Genomic DNA, 12,908 nt, shown 5'->3' on the forward strand with positions numbered 1-12,908 from the left:
ATAAGAATGAGACTAGGACTTTCATCATATGGTTATGAGGATTCAAATGAGTTAAATGTAAAGCACTCAGGCCAGGCATGGTGGCTCACACCTGTAATCCCAGCACTTTGGGAGGCGGAGGCAGCAAGATTGCTTGAGCCCAGGAGTTCAAGACAAGCTGGTCAACATAGTCAGACCCCATCTCTACAAAAAATTAAAAAATTATCCAGGCATGGTGGCATGTGCCTGTAGTCCCAGCTACTCAGAGGCTGAGTTATAAGGATTGCTTGAGCCCGGGAGGTTGAGGCTGCATGGCACCAGTGCACTCCAGCCTGAGCAACACAGAGAGACCCTATCTCAAATAAATAAATAATAAACAAATAAATAAGGCACTCAGAAAAGCACCTAGTGCATAGTTAATATCATACTATATAAATTGAGCCATCACTATTATTGTTGTAAAGTACTATACAGGATGATTATGATGGTCACTTCTTAGATACAGAAGCAGAGTTCTGCTGTGTCTACATGGAGAGGAACGCTATAGGAAGCATTGAGTTCTGCCCTGAACTCCTAGTTCAGGCTTTAAAAAAGAGCCATAAAAATGCCATCCCACTGATAAGCGTCTGGAGCAAGGGAGGCGTGCCTTGACCATCCTGGAAAAACATCATCTCCACCCTACCTATACTTATCTCCTTGGCTCACTTCTGGCCAAAGGTCCACACTTGGTCTGAACCTATTGCATGCAGAGCTTTGCCACAGATGTCCCTGTACTTAGGGGCTCTGGCTGGTTGGGATGTTCCAAGGGACAGCTGTGGATGCTGTTTATTGGCCTGAAATGTGGAACCAGTGTGGAGAGGGCAAGACAGGCTAGGTTGACCTCAGATGTAGCCTTTTCTTTCTTTCTTTTTTTTTTTTTTTGAGAAAGGGTCTTGCTCTGTCACCCAGACTTGTAGGCTCGAGTGCAGTGGCACATCATAGCTTACTGCAGCCTTGAACTCCTGGGCTCAAGCGATCCTCCTGCCTCAGCCTCTCAAGTAGCTGGGACTATAGGCACGTGCCACCATGACCAGCTAATTAGAAAACATTTTTCAATAGAGATGGGGTCTCGCTATGCTGCCCAGGCTGGTCTCAAAGTCCTGGGCTCAAGTGATCCTCCTGCCTTGGCCTCCCAAAGTGCTAGGATTACAGGCATGAGTCACTGTGCCCAGCCAGATGTGGGCATTTTTGATTTTTGCATGGAAGAGTCAATAATTGGATTCCAGGGCTGGGCACGGTGGCTCACACCTGTAGTCCCAGCACTTTGGGAGGCTGAGGCAGGTGGACGCCTTGAGGTCAGGAGTTTGAGACCAGCCTGGCCAACATGGAGAAACCCCATCTCTACTAAGAATACAAAAATGAGCCGGGCATGGTGGTGTGCAACTGTAATCCTAGCTACTCGGGTGGCTGAGGCAGGAGAATCACTTGAGCCCGGGAGGCAGAGGCTGTGAGTGAGCCGAGATCGCACCACTGCACTCTAGCCTGGGTGACAAAGCTAGACCCTGTCTCAAAAAAAAAAAAAAAAAAAGAATTGGATTCTAGGCCAGAAAGTAATATTACAGAACTTTGGAGTGCTATGAGATTCTTTCTTCTTCTTTTTTTTAAATTGAGGCAGAGTCTTGGTCTGTTGCCCAGGGTGGCGTGCAATGGCCCAATCTTGGCTCACTGCAACCGCAGAGGCCTCCCAGATTCAAGCCATTCTCATGCCTCAGCCTCCTGAACAGTTGGGACTACAGGCGCGCACCACCATGCCTGCCTAACTTTTGTACTTTTAGTATAGATGGTTTTTCACCATGTTGGCCAAGCTAGTCTTGAACTCCTGGCCTCCAGTGATCTGCCCACCTTGGCCTCCCAAAGTGCTGGAATTACAGGCATGAGCCACTGTGCTGGGCCGAGATTCTTTCTTCTTTCTTGCCTTACATCAGCCTGAACGAGTCCAGTGATTGACAAGTGTTCAATGGGCTGTCACATGGTTTCTTCTGCTCTTCACAGCCACCCTATGCAGCAGGTGTTAGTATTAGTGTCCTCAGATGAGACGACTGAGGCACAAAGAAGTCTGGTGACTTTCTAGAGGTCACCTCGCTTTGTCACTGAAGGAACTAGGATTCTTTTTTATTTTAAAAAAATTTTATTTATTTTATTTGAGGCAAGGTCTCACTCTGTCGCCCAGGCTGGAGTGCAGTGGTGTGATCTCAGCTTACTGCAGCCTTGACCTCCTGGGCTCAAGCCATCCTCTCACCTCAGCCTTCCGTGCAGCTGAGACTATAGGCATGTGCCACCACGCCTGGCTAATTTTTGTAGAGACAGGGTTTCACCATGTTGCCCAGGCTGGTCTTGAACTCCTGAGCTCAAGCAATCCTCCCTCCTCGGCCTCCCAAAGTGCTGGGATTACAGGCATGAACCACTGTGCCCCACCTGAAGGAACCAGGATTCTAGCCGTGCCTCTCATCTCCAGTCCAGTGTGCTTTCTACTACAAAAACAACTCATCCCCTACTGCAGCAGGCTGAGCAAATCTGCCTCCTCAGATAAGGAGCCACACTGAGCCCTCTGCCAAATGGAAGGAACAACCCCAAGTTCCAGAGCCTAAGTAGGGCTAGGAAAGGGGTCGTAACGAGGATACTGGCATCTCAGGTGCTCTGCTAGCTTTCCCAAAATAAATCAATTCAAACAATACAAATATTAATATGGGCCTGGCCTTATACCTCTGAAAGGACTGTCCTTATTTCCACTGTGTTTTTTGTCTCAAGGATGAGGAAATGACAGGAGAAGAGGTGATTTCAAAGGCTGTCCCATGAGCCCCAACTTAGAGAGAGAAGGTTAGCTAAGTAAAGATAATACCCGTTTATGTTCCCCCAGAGGGAATGAATTCGCTTCTGTTTAGGATTTCTGTGTCTTCACTTGAGAAAGTCTAGGTACTTGTAGACATAGAGGAGATGATATGTCCCACTGGATGTGTGTTGAAGAATCCATTTGGGGGCATAATAGTGCTAAACAGTGGTTACATACGGACTGATATGAAGCCCGGGAATAGTTGAAAATTGGGTGAATCAGAAATGGAAACAATCATATTTTTATATGGTTTCTAGCTCTCCTCTCTCCTGCCTTAAATATCTTGACCTCATTCTGGCTGTCTCACTACTAAATAGGCAAATTTACTTTTAGCAAGGCTGCTGCTTTTAAGACTGTGCGTCCATCTCCTGGACAAATTTGGAATAGCAAGAAATTTGTTAGGCATTAAGGAAAGGGACTTTTCCAGGCAGCAGCCGCTTACAGCTGGCCGCTTCTGAGCATGTTCGGTCTTCCCAGGCCTGGCTCACATTTTCAGTGCTTAACGTGCATGGCGCTTTATGCGCAATATTACTTAATTCTTCCCTCAGCCATTGGGAGCTAAGGACAAACTGTTATCCCAATTTTACAGGTGAGGAAATCGGAGCTTATTTAAATAAATTGCCGAGGTCACACAACTAGTAAGTGAGAAAATCTCAGTCAAACCGAGGCTCTTTTGGCTCAAAGATGTGTATTGAGCCCTACTCTGCCCTGCAGGGACAGAACTAAGTATGTTTTCTATTCAGGGGATGCACAGTCATTCCAGGAGCAAGTTACACAATGTAAGATAAGGACATTGTGAAAAACAAAACCATACCGTACATAACGCACTTTATAGTAAAGTACTGGGAACAGAGTATTTGGTAAATTGTAACTATAATAATAATTTTAAACAGATCCACAAATCACACTTATTTTCTGTTTCACCCGGGCTTTGCCAAGCTTCCCACATTTGTACTAGATCCTCTTGGCTTTAGTTTCTCCCCAGTTCTCTACCCTTTGAGCTCACTCCAAAGCTTCCCTAGAATCTTTGCTCTCCTAGAAATTAAACAGGCACCTGCCCACATCATACATCCCCTGCCCTTGTCACCAGGCATACACACATCCATCTTCTGGGCTTTCCGTTCTCTTGCAGAAAAGTCTGCATGGGAAGCTGAGGCAGAACCAAGTCCACCAGACTCTGAGGAAAGAGAAGTATGGACCCTGTAACCAGATAAAAGTGAAGCCAGGATTTCATTTATTTCACAAATACTTTTTGACTACCTATAGATGACAGGCACTGTTCAAGGCATTGAGGTTCCCACAGTGAACAAAAGAGACAAAAACGTCTGCCTTTGTGAGTTTACATCATAGTGGAAGGAAATAGACAATAAAAAAAAGTAAAATATAGACATTGGTATGTAGATGGTGATAAATGATAAGGAGAAATATAAAATAAAGACAGATTGGAAGTGACAACAGTGGGGAGGTGGAATTGGTATCTGCATTTAACGTTGTTTTCTAACAGCAAATTCAGGGTGGGGCAGAGAACAGTGAGAAAATGAGGCCCTTATGCTCAGCGCCCCCATCCTCGCCTCGGTGGGGTCACTATTCATTTTGGAACATTGCCCTTGGGACCAACATATTCTCAGTGGTCCTTGTGAAGGTTTCCACCCTAAGTCCCTCATCCTCACCAGGCAATATTCATTCCCCTACAGCAAACTCCGGAGGCAACGCGGAGAAAGTGTGAATCAATTCAAGACTAAGGTTGCCAAAATGTTTGATCAGCTCTGCGTCAGCCTTGACATTACATTACATTACAGATCCCCTGATCGCCACCGTCGCAGAAGCTCTGAATTAAAAGCGTGCATGTAGCTGCACATCCATTGCTGGCACTTCTTCCGTTAGCCTCCGCTGGAACTGGTTAGTGAGGACCCCTCCATTTCACAAGACAGCTTCGGTTTTGTTTTGTTTTGACTTCCGCACCCCGAAGCTGTAGCACCAGTTTGTTTTCTCACGGGATAGGGGCGGCTTCCGGGGCGCGGCGTGCTGGGGGTTGTAGTCCGCACGCTCCCGCCTACTTCCATTACAGAAGGCGATGGGCCAAGAGCTGAGGAACTACAACTCCTAGAGTACCCCGCGCCGCCGGGACGCCGCGCGGCGGCGGGGCTGGGCGAGCGCAAAGATGTCCGCGCCCGCTGCCGGGAGGCGAGGTGAGTCTTTGATCGTAACCAGGAGCCCGGAGCTGAGGCAGTTCCTGCACGTGTTGCGGGGCCGGAGAAGCTAGGGCCAGGTATTCCAGGGATGCAAGAATCCTGCAAATCCGACGTGTAAACTGCTTCCCCAGCCTCCAGGCGAGCCCAGCTTTTGCCTCAGATAGGTCCCTTCCTTTTCCTTCTCGGGGAATCGACCTCGGGAAGGGGTGTGGGCAAAGAGATGAGGACTCTCCCTCTTCGTCCAGGCCAACTCGGGATATCCCGGAGCCTCTGGGGAGGCGGTCACTCCGACGTCTGAGGACCTGGGCCTTGGACCCGGACTCGTTATGAAGAGCGATTCCTCGACCTCTGCAGCTCCCCTCAGGGGACTCGGGGGACCCCTGCGCAGCAGCGAGCCGGTGCGCGCCGTCCCGGCCCGGGCGCCGGCCGTGGACCTTCTGGAAGAGGCGGCCGACCTCCTGGTCGTGCACCTGGACTTCCGGGCGGCGCTGGAGACCTGCGAGCGGGCCTGGCAGAGTCTGGCCAACCACGCCGTGGCAGAGGAACCCGCGGGCACGTACGTGCTGGGCTCGGAAATGAACCGATTTCCGGGTGCTGTTGTGGTGGGGCTCAAGGTCTCAGGAGTTCTGTCCTTCCCAGATTGCCCACAAGGAGCTTTACACCTCGCTTTCATCAGTGGTTTGTCTCCGAGAGGGTGGTCGCTCATGGTGTGCCCATTCTACAGAGGAGGAAAGTCGTGTAACAAGCTTAGTGGAGAACCCACAGCCAATTATTTGCTCCTTGTTCCAGGGTAGAATGGCATGATGGGAAGCTGAATGTGTATTAAGTGCTAAGTTCTGTCAGTAAGCAGGTGGTAAAAGTCCTCTCCCAGGTCCCTCCGCCCCCCCCCGGCCCCGCCCAAGGTTGGTTATTCCTGAACTTGGCTGATGATGGGGAATGGGGGTCATGGCAGGAGCAGTGTTCTGGTCCAATTAGAGGACTGGATTAAAGAATTAATGCAGGGCCAGGAGCTGGGGCTTACGCCTGTAATCCCAGCACTTTGGGAGGCTGAAGCAGGATTGCTTGAGCCCAGGAGTTCGAGACCAGCCTGGGTAACATAATGAGCCCTCTTCTCTACCAAAAAGAAGAAAAAGAAAATAATCCGGAGGAAAAAACCTTGGGCTTGCATTGCTCTTTCTAATGCCACCAGCCTTGTCTGGCAGGTGAGGGCGTCATTTCTTTGCGTTGTAAAGTTGGGTTAGGCCACGCCAGGGAGGCGGTAGGTAGAATAGCTAAAGTTGACCACAAAGGAGGATGATCTGGAGAGCCCTGACTGTGTTTTAGGGGACTGGGTGGGAGCTCATTTCAGTGAATGCAGAAGGCTTTGCTTCTGGGTGTCTGGAGGAACCTTACTAGGTGGTGCCTTTTAGCCAGCTGTGGAGTCTACACCTCCACTCAGCCAGAAACCTTGCTCCAAGCCCATTTGTTCACAGAGCAAACTCTTAGTTCCAGCTCTCTTTTCACCCACACAGCGGTGCTGTGTGTTATTTCCCCCTCAGGATTACCCTTACTCTTCATTTAAATCTGATTTCACCTGGATACAAAGATAAACGTTGAGCAACAGCTGACTTGCCTCTTGAAAGAGGGTTACAGGAACTTTTAGTTCCTGGGGGAAAGGGCAGCCCATGAGACCAATTGTGAAGCCCATCTAAATACTAACAGGGATGAGAGAGATGATGGCTGCTGAGTTGGGAGCTGGAGAGGAACAGTCCCAAGGTGGAGGTGGGAATGGAAATGGAGGGGAACCACTTCTAACTGAAATTGGTTTTTCTGCTGACAGCTCCTTGGAGGTGAAGTGCTCCCTGTGTGTTGTGGGGATCCAGGCCCTGGCAGAAATGGATCGGTGGCAAGAAGTCCTCTCCTGGGTCCTTCAGTATTACCAGGTCCCTGAAAAGCTACCCCCCAAAGTCCTGGAGCTGTGGTAAGTCTTCTTTGCTGACTCATCAGATCGGTTCAGAAACGAGAGGATTTTCATCTCCTCTCCTAAATACCTACTCTTTTCCCCTTCCCTACTATTGCCCTCCAGATCTGATTCTTTCCCTTCACTTTTTTTTTTCCCAGACTTCCATACATAGCAATAAAGAATAAGGGAGGAGGAATTTAGGAGTAGAAAGATATAAAGAAGGGAGGGAACAGGGAATAGGAGCGACGTGGGATGACAGAGTGGACAGAGCTGAAAGAGCAGCTTGCTACATCCTAGGAATTCCTAATTCTTAAAAAAAAAAATTGTTTTGTTTTGTTTTTTTGAGACGGAGTCTTGCCCTGTCGCCCAGGTTGGAGTGCAGTGGCACGATCTCTGCTCACTGCAAGCTCCACCTCCTGGGTTCATGCCATTCTCCTGCCTCAGCCTCCCAAGTAGCTGGGACTACAGGCGCCCGCCACCATGCCTGGCTAATTTTTTTGTATTTTAAGTAGAGACGGGGTTTCACTGTGTTAGCCAGGATGGTCTCCATCTCCTGACATCATGATCCACCCGCCTTGGCCTCCCAAAGTGCTGGGATTACAGGCGTGAGCAACTGCCCCCGGCCAAAAAAAAAAAAACAAAGTTTTTAAAATTGACACTTGTAATTGTACATATTTATGGGGTAAATTAGATATTTCAGTATATGCTGTGTATATGTTGTATAGTGATCAAATCAGAGTAGTTAGCATATCCATCATCTCATGCATTTATCATTTGTTTGTGACAATAACATTCAAAAGCCTCTCTTCCAGCTATTTTATAATATACAATACCTTACTGTTAACCATAAGCACCCTACCGTGCAATAGAACACCACAACTTATTCCTCCTATCCCATCGTAACTTTGTACCCATTGACGAACCTCTTTCCGTCTTCCTTTTCTTCCTTCCTTTCCCAGTATCTGGTAACCACTGTTCTACTGTCTGCTTCTATGACATCAACGTTTTTTTTTTTTCCAAAGATTCACATGAGTGAAATCATGTAGTATTTATCTTTCTCTGCCTGGCTTATTTCATTTAACATCATGTCCCCCAGGTCCACCTGTGTTGTCATGAATGATGAGATTTCATCCTTTTTTATGGCTGTATAGTATTCCATTTTATACGTGTGTGTGTGTGTGTGTGTGTGTGTGTGTGTGTGTGTGTGTGTGTCTATATATATATACACACATATACACACACATATACACATATATATACACACACACACACATACACACTTTATCCATTCATCTGTTGTTGGACACTTAGGTTGATTCCATATCTTGGCTGTTGTGAATAGTGCTGCATTAAACAGAGGAGATAATGGATTTCTAGATCATGTGGTAGTTCTATTTTTATTTTTCTCACCTGGCCATTCTTGAGTTTATTTTGATGACACCCAGTGAGAGTTCCCTGTACCTAGAAGAAGGCGTTGGGACTCTTGATGTTGGAGTGTGGCTTGTGCTGAAGACACAGGACCTGGTAGGGCAGCAGGAACTTGATCTTGGAATTGTGGAACTGCTTGACTGTCGGCCGGTGGCACTTGCTGGCTGCAGTCTCCTCCACCTTCATGATCTGGATGGTGTAGGCCCCGGTCACAGTGCTGGGTGCTCATCTTGGTAGCACTGGGTGACAGCACCCACAGTGGTCAGGTCCCGCTATTCTGCGTTCATATTGTAGATGCTGCAGTAGGCATTGTAGTGTAGCCAAATGCCAAAGTTCTTCACTTGCAGGGGGTTTATGGAACACCTGCCCAGTAGACACTTGCTCCTGAAGACTTCATCTTCTTTTTCTTTTTTTTTGAGACGGATTCTTGCACTGTTGCCCAGGCTGGAGTGCAGTGGCGTGATCACGGCTCACCACAACCTCTGCCTCCCGGGTTCAAGCGATTATCCTGCCTCAGCCTCCCTAGTAGCTGGGATTACAGGTGCCTGCCATCATGCCCGGCTGATTTTTTGTATTTTTAGTAGAGACGGGGTTTCACTATGTTGGTCAGGCTGGTCTCGAACTCCCGACCTCATGATCGGCCCGCCTTGGCCTCCCAAAGTGCTGGGACTACAGGCGTGAGCCACCGCACCTGGCCAGGACTTCATCTTCTTTAGTTGAGATACAAATACCAGAAGCGGGACTTGGCAACAACTTGCTTAGGTGCAGAGATTCGCTGGCAGTAGAGGGGCAGCATGTGGCATTTGGGGGTGGGCAGGCAGCAAATAGTCTCTCAGTGTGCCCAAGGCCTTCATGGCATTCTCTCAGCACTTGCCACCACTTACAAAAGGAAGTGCCGTCTTTTCCTATTTTGAATTTTTTAAAGGAAACTGCATTCTGTTTTCCATAATGGCTGTACTAATTTACAGTCCCACCAACAGTGTGTAAGTGCTGCCTTTCTCCACATCCTCACCCTCACCAACACTCGTTTCTTTTGTCTTTTTGATAAGAGCTGTTCTAACTGGAGCAAGGTAGTGTCTCATTGTGGTTTTGATTGGCATTGCCCTGATAATTAGTAGTGTTGAGCATTTTTTCATATACCTGTTGGCCATGGTACGTCTTCTTCTGAGGAATATCTATTGAGGTCTTTTTCCCTTTTGAATCAGGTTTTTTTTTTTCTGCTGTTAAGTTCCTGATATATTCTGGATATTCACTTTTTGTCAGATGGATAGTTTGCAAATATTTTCTCCCATTCTGTAGGTTGTTTCTTCACTCTTAATTGCTTCCTTTGCTGTGCAGAAGTTTTTAGTTTGATGTAATTCCATTTGTCCATTTTTGCTTTTGTTACCAGTGCTTTTAAGGTCTTATTGAAAGAAACGCTTGCTCAGCCCAGTGTTGTGAGGCATTTCTCCTATGCTTTCTTCTAGTAGTTTCATAGTTTTGGATTTTACATTTAAGTCTTGAATCCATTTTGAGTTAATTTTTGTATGTGGGGAAAGGTAAGGGTCTGGTCTCCTGCATATGGATATCCGATTTTCCCAGCACCGTTTATTAAAGAGACTGTCTTTTCCCCTGTGTGTGTTCTTGGTACCTTTGTTGAAAATCAGTTGGCTGTAGGTGCATGAATTTATTTCTGGGCTCTCTGTTCTGTTCTATTTTGTCTGTTTTTATGCCATACCATGCTGTTGTGGTTACTATTATAGCTTTGTGTAGTATAGTTTGAAGTCAGGTAATATGATACCTCCAGCTTTGTTCTTTTTGCTCACAACTGCTTTAGCCATTTGGGGTCTTTTGTGGTTCCATACGAATTTCAGGATTGTTTTTTCTGTTTCTGTGAAGAATGCCATTGGTGTTTTGATAGAGATTGCATTAAATCTGTAAATTGCTTTGGGTATTTTAATAATATTCTTCCAATTGTGAATGAACACGGGATATCTTTCCATTTTTTGTGTGTCCCCTTCAACTTCTTTCATCAGTGTTTTATAGTTTTCAGTGTAGAGATCTTTTACCAGCTTGGTTTAATTTATTCCTAGGTATCTTATTTTTTTGGTAGCTATTGTAAATGGAATTGTTTTCTTGATCTCTTTTCCAATGGTTCACTGTCGCATATAGAAACGCTGTTTTTTGTACATTGATTTTTGTATCCCACAACTTTACTGAATCCGTTTATTAGTTCTGTCTGCAAACAGGGATAACTTGACTTCCTCCTTTCCAACTTGGATACCTTTTATTTCTTTCTGTTGCCTGATTGCTCTGGCTATGACCTCCAGTACTATGTTGAATAAAAACGGTCAAAGTAGGCATCTTTGTCTTGCTCCTGGTCTTAGAGGAAAGGCTTTCAGCTTTCCCATTGAGTATGCTGTTAGTGATGGGTGTGTCGTGGGGGAATTCCCATGAGCATCATCATTTCGTCGGAAAGGGCTCGAGGACACAGTGAGGAGGGGCTGGATAGGAGAAGCATAGTGGTCATGGAAATGAACCAATCATTGAGCACTGACTCTTCTTTTGTTGGGATTGGGTTTTTTGGGGACTGCAGCATTCTTTTATACAGCAAAATGCAAGAGCCTGGAGCTGTGCTGGATGTGGTGGGTGCCTGGCTCCAAGACCCAGCCAACCAAAACCTTCCAGAATATGGAGCCTTGGCAGAATTTCACGTGCAGCGGGTGCTGCTGCCTCTGGGCTGCTTATCGGAGGCTGAGGAGCTAGTGGTGGGCTCTGCAGCCTTTGGTGAGGAGCGGCGACTGGATGTACTTCAGGCCATTCACACAGCGAGGCAGCAGCAGAAACGGGAACACTCAGGCTCTGAGGAGGCCCAGAAGCCAAACCAGGAAGGTAGGACATTATCCCTCTGTGACCTCTGTAAAGTGGACTTGTGGGCTTGCGCTGTACCTCAGGGTCTGCCGTGAAACTCCTGGGAGCTTAGGAGGAGTTCTTTGTATGAACTCCTGCGTCACAGAATAGGAGGCCTGTTGAGTTGCTTAACAAAGTGAAGGCCAGATCCTCCAAAGTTGGCAGTGGAAGGAGAATCTCCACATGGGAAGGTGTTGCTGGGTCTTGGGACCTTGACTTGTCTTTTGAAAGTCATTTTCCCATTGGAGTCCTCTGATGAGGTCTCTTGCTTCCAGCATACTGGTCTGGGTGGGATGTCCTTCCTCCTTTAAATGCTGGCCCCAGTACAGACACAGCTGAGATCTGCTGGGATAGCCAAAGGAATATAAGAAACTAATTTGTAGACCCTTTCCCTGGTCCCTGAATCTTTTCTGCCTTTTTCCTTGAGTGATGATCTAGTCTAGTTGTGAATACTTCCAAGGACAGAAAGTCACCATCTCTCTTTTTTTTTTTTTTTTTTTTTGAGACAGAGTCTTGCTCTGTCGCCCAAGCGGGAGTGCAGTGACGCGATCTCAGCTCACTGCAAGCTCCACCTCCCAGGTTCACGCCATTCTCCTGCCTCAGCCTCCCGAGTAGCTAGGACTACAGGTGCCCGCCACCACGCCTGGCTAATTTTTGTATTTTTAGTAGAGACGGGGTTTCACCGTGTTAGCCAGGATGGTCTCTCGATCCCCTGACCTCGTGATCTGGCTGCCTTGGCCTCCCAAAGTGCTGGGATTACTGGCATGAGCCGCCGTGCCTGGCCTGAAAGGTTCTGAGAGGTTTTAAAAAACTTTTACAAAGATGCATTCAATATAGTAAATAATATACAGTCAAAATAAGTAATAAACACGAGGAAAACAATTTATATTCATGAGTTTTGCAAGAGTATCTGCAGTTAAGGTATGAAGGCTTTAGCCAATACTTAGTACACTTTTACTCAGCTCTTTTTTTTTTTTTTGAGATGGAGTTTTGCTCTTGTTGTCCAAGCTGGAGTACAATGGCACGGTCTTGGCTCACTGTAGCCTCCACCTCCCAGATTCAAGTGATTCTCGTGCCTCAGCCTCCCAAGTAGCTGGGAGTACAGGCGTACACCACCATGCCTGGCTAATTTTTTGTATTTTTAGTAGAAACGGGGTTTCACCATGTTAGCTAGGCTGGTCTTGAACTCCTGACCTCTGTTGATCCGCCCTCCTCGGCCTCCTAGAGTGCTGGGATTACAGGCATGAGCCACCGTGCCTGGCCTGCTCAGCTCTTAGAAGCAAGCACAGAGGTCGGGGTCAGGGAAGCTGATTCCCATGACATCCCTGAAGCTGTGCTCTGTCTCCCTGGCCAGGCTCTGTCTCCCACAAGTTCCTGTCACTACCGATGTTGGTTCGCCAGCTTTGGGACTCTGCAGTGAGCCACTTCTTTTCTCTGCCCTTCAAAAAGAGCCTCCTGGCTGCCTTGATCCTCTGTCTCCTGGTGGTGAGGTTTGATCCAGGTAGGTGGTGGAGACTCTCCCCCATCCTTCCTGGGAAGGGGTTGTTGCCAGGGTTGAGCCTGTGGGAGTGGGTGTTTGTCAGAGTCCTACTGGGGAGGGGAGTCTCTC

The 12,908-nt window shown here is 47.3% G+C and overlaps 1 protein-coding gene across 5 annotated transcripts in view; it reads left to right on the top strand.

Annotated features, from left to right (window-relative positions):
* The first annotated feature begins 4,067 nt into the window (after nt 1-4,067).
* The window catches only part of PEX26 (peroxisomal biogenesis factor 26), a 29,043-nt gene continuing 20,202 nt past the window's right edge, over nt 4,068-12,908 (top strand). For 2 of the 5 annotated variants that reach the window (XM_063722749.1, XM_024239753.3), the window contains exons 1-5: nt 4,068-5,037; nt 5,286-5,596; nt 6,860-7,000; nt 10,986-11,281; nt 12,654-12,800. In XM_063722749.1, coding sequence (XP_063578819.1) covers nt 5,367-5,596; nt 6,860-7,000; nt 10,986-11,281; nt 12,654-12,800 — 814 coding nt within the window. In that variant the 5' untranslated portion in view covers nt 4,068-5,037; nt 5,286-5,366. Of the gene's footprint in view, nt 5,597-6,859; nt 7,001-10,985; nt 11,282-12,653; nt 12,801-12,908 lie in introns of all 5 variants that reach the window. The other 3 variants (XM_063722750.1, XM_054543043.2, XM_054543044.2) reach the window with 3 other exon arrangements.

The sequence above is a fragment of the Pongo abelii genome, chromosome 23, assembly GCF_028885655.2.
Source record: "Pongo abelii isolate AG06213 chromosome 23, NHGRI_mPonAbe1-v2.0_pri, whole genome shotgun sequence".
Lineage (NCBI taxonomy): Eukaryota > Metazoa > Chordata > Mammalia > Primates > Hominidae > Pongo > Pongo abelii.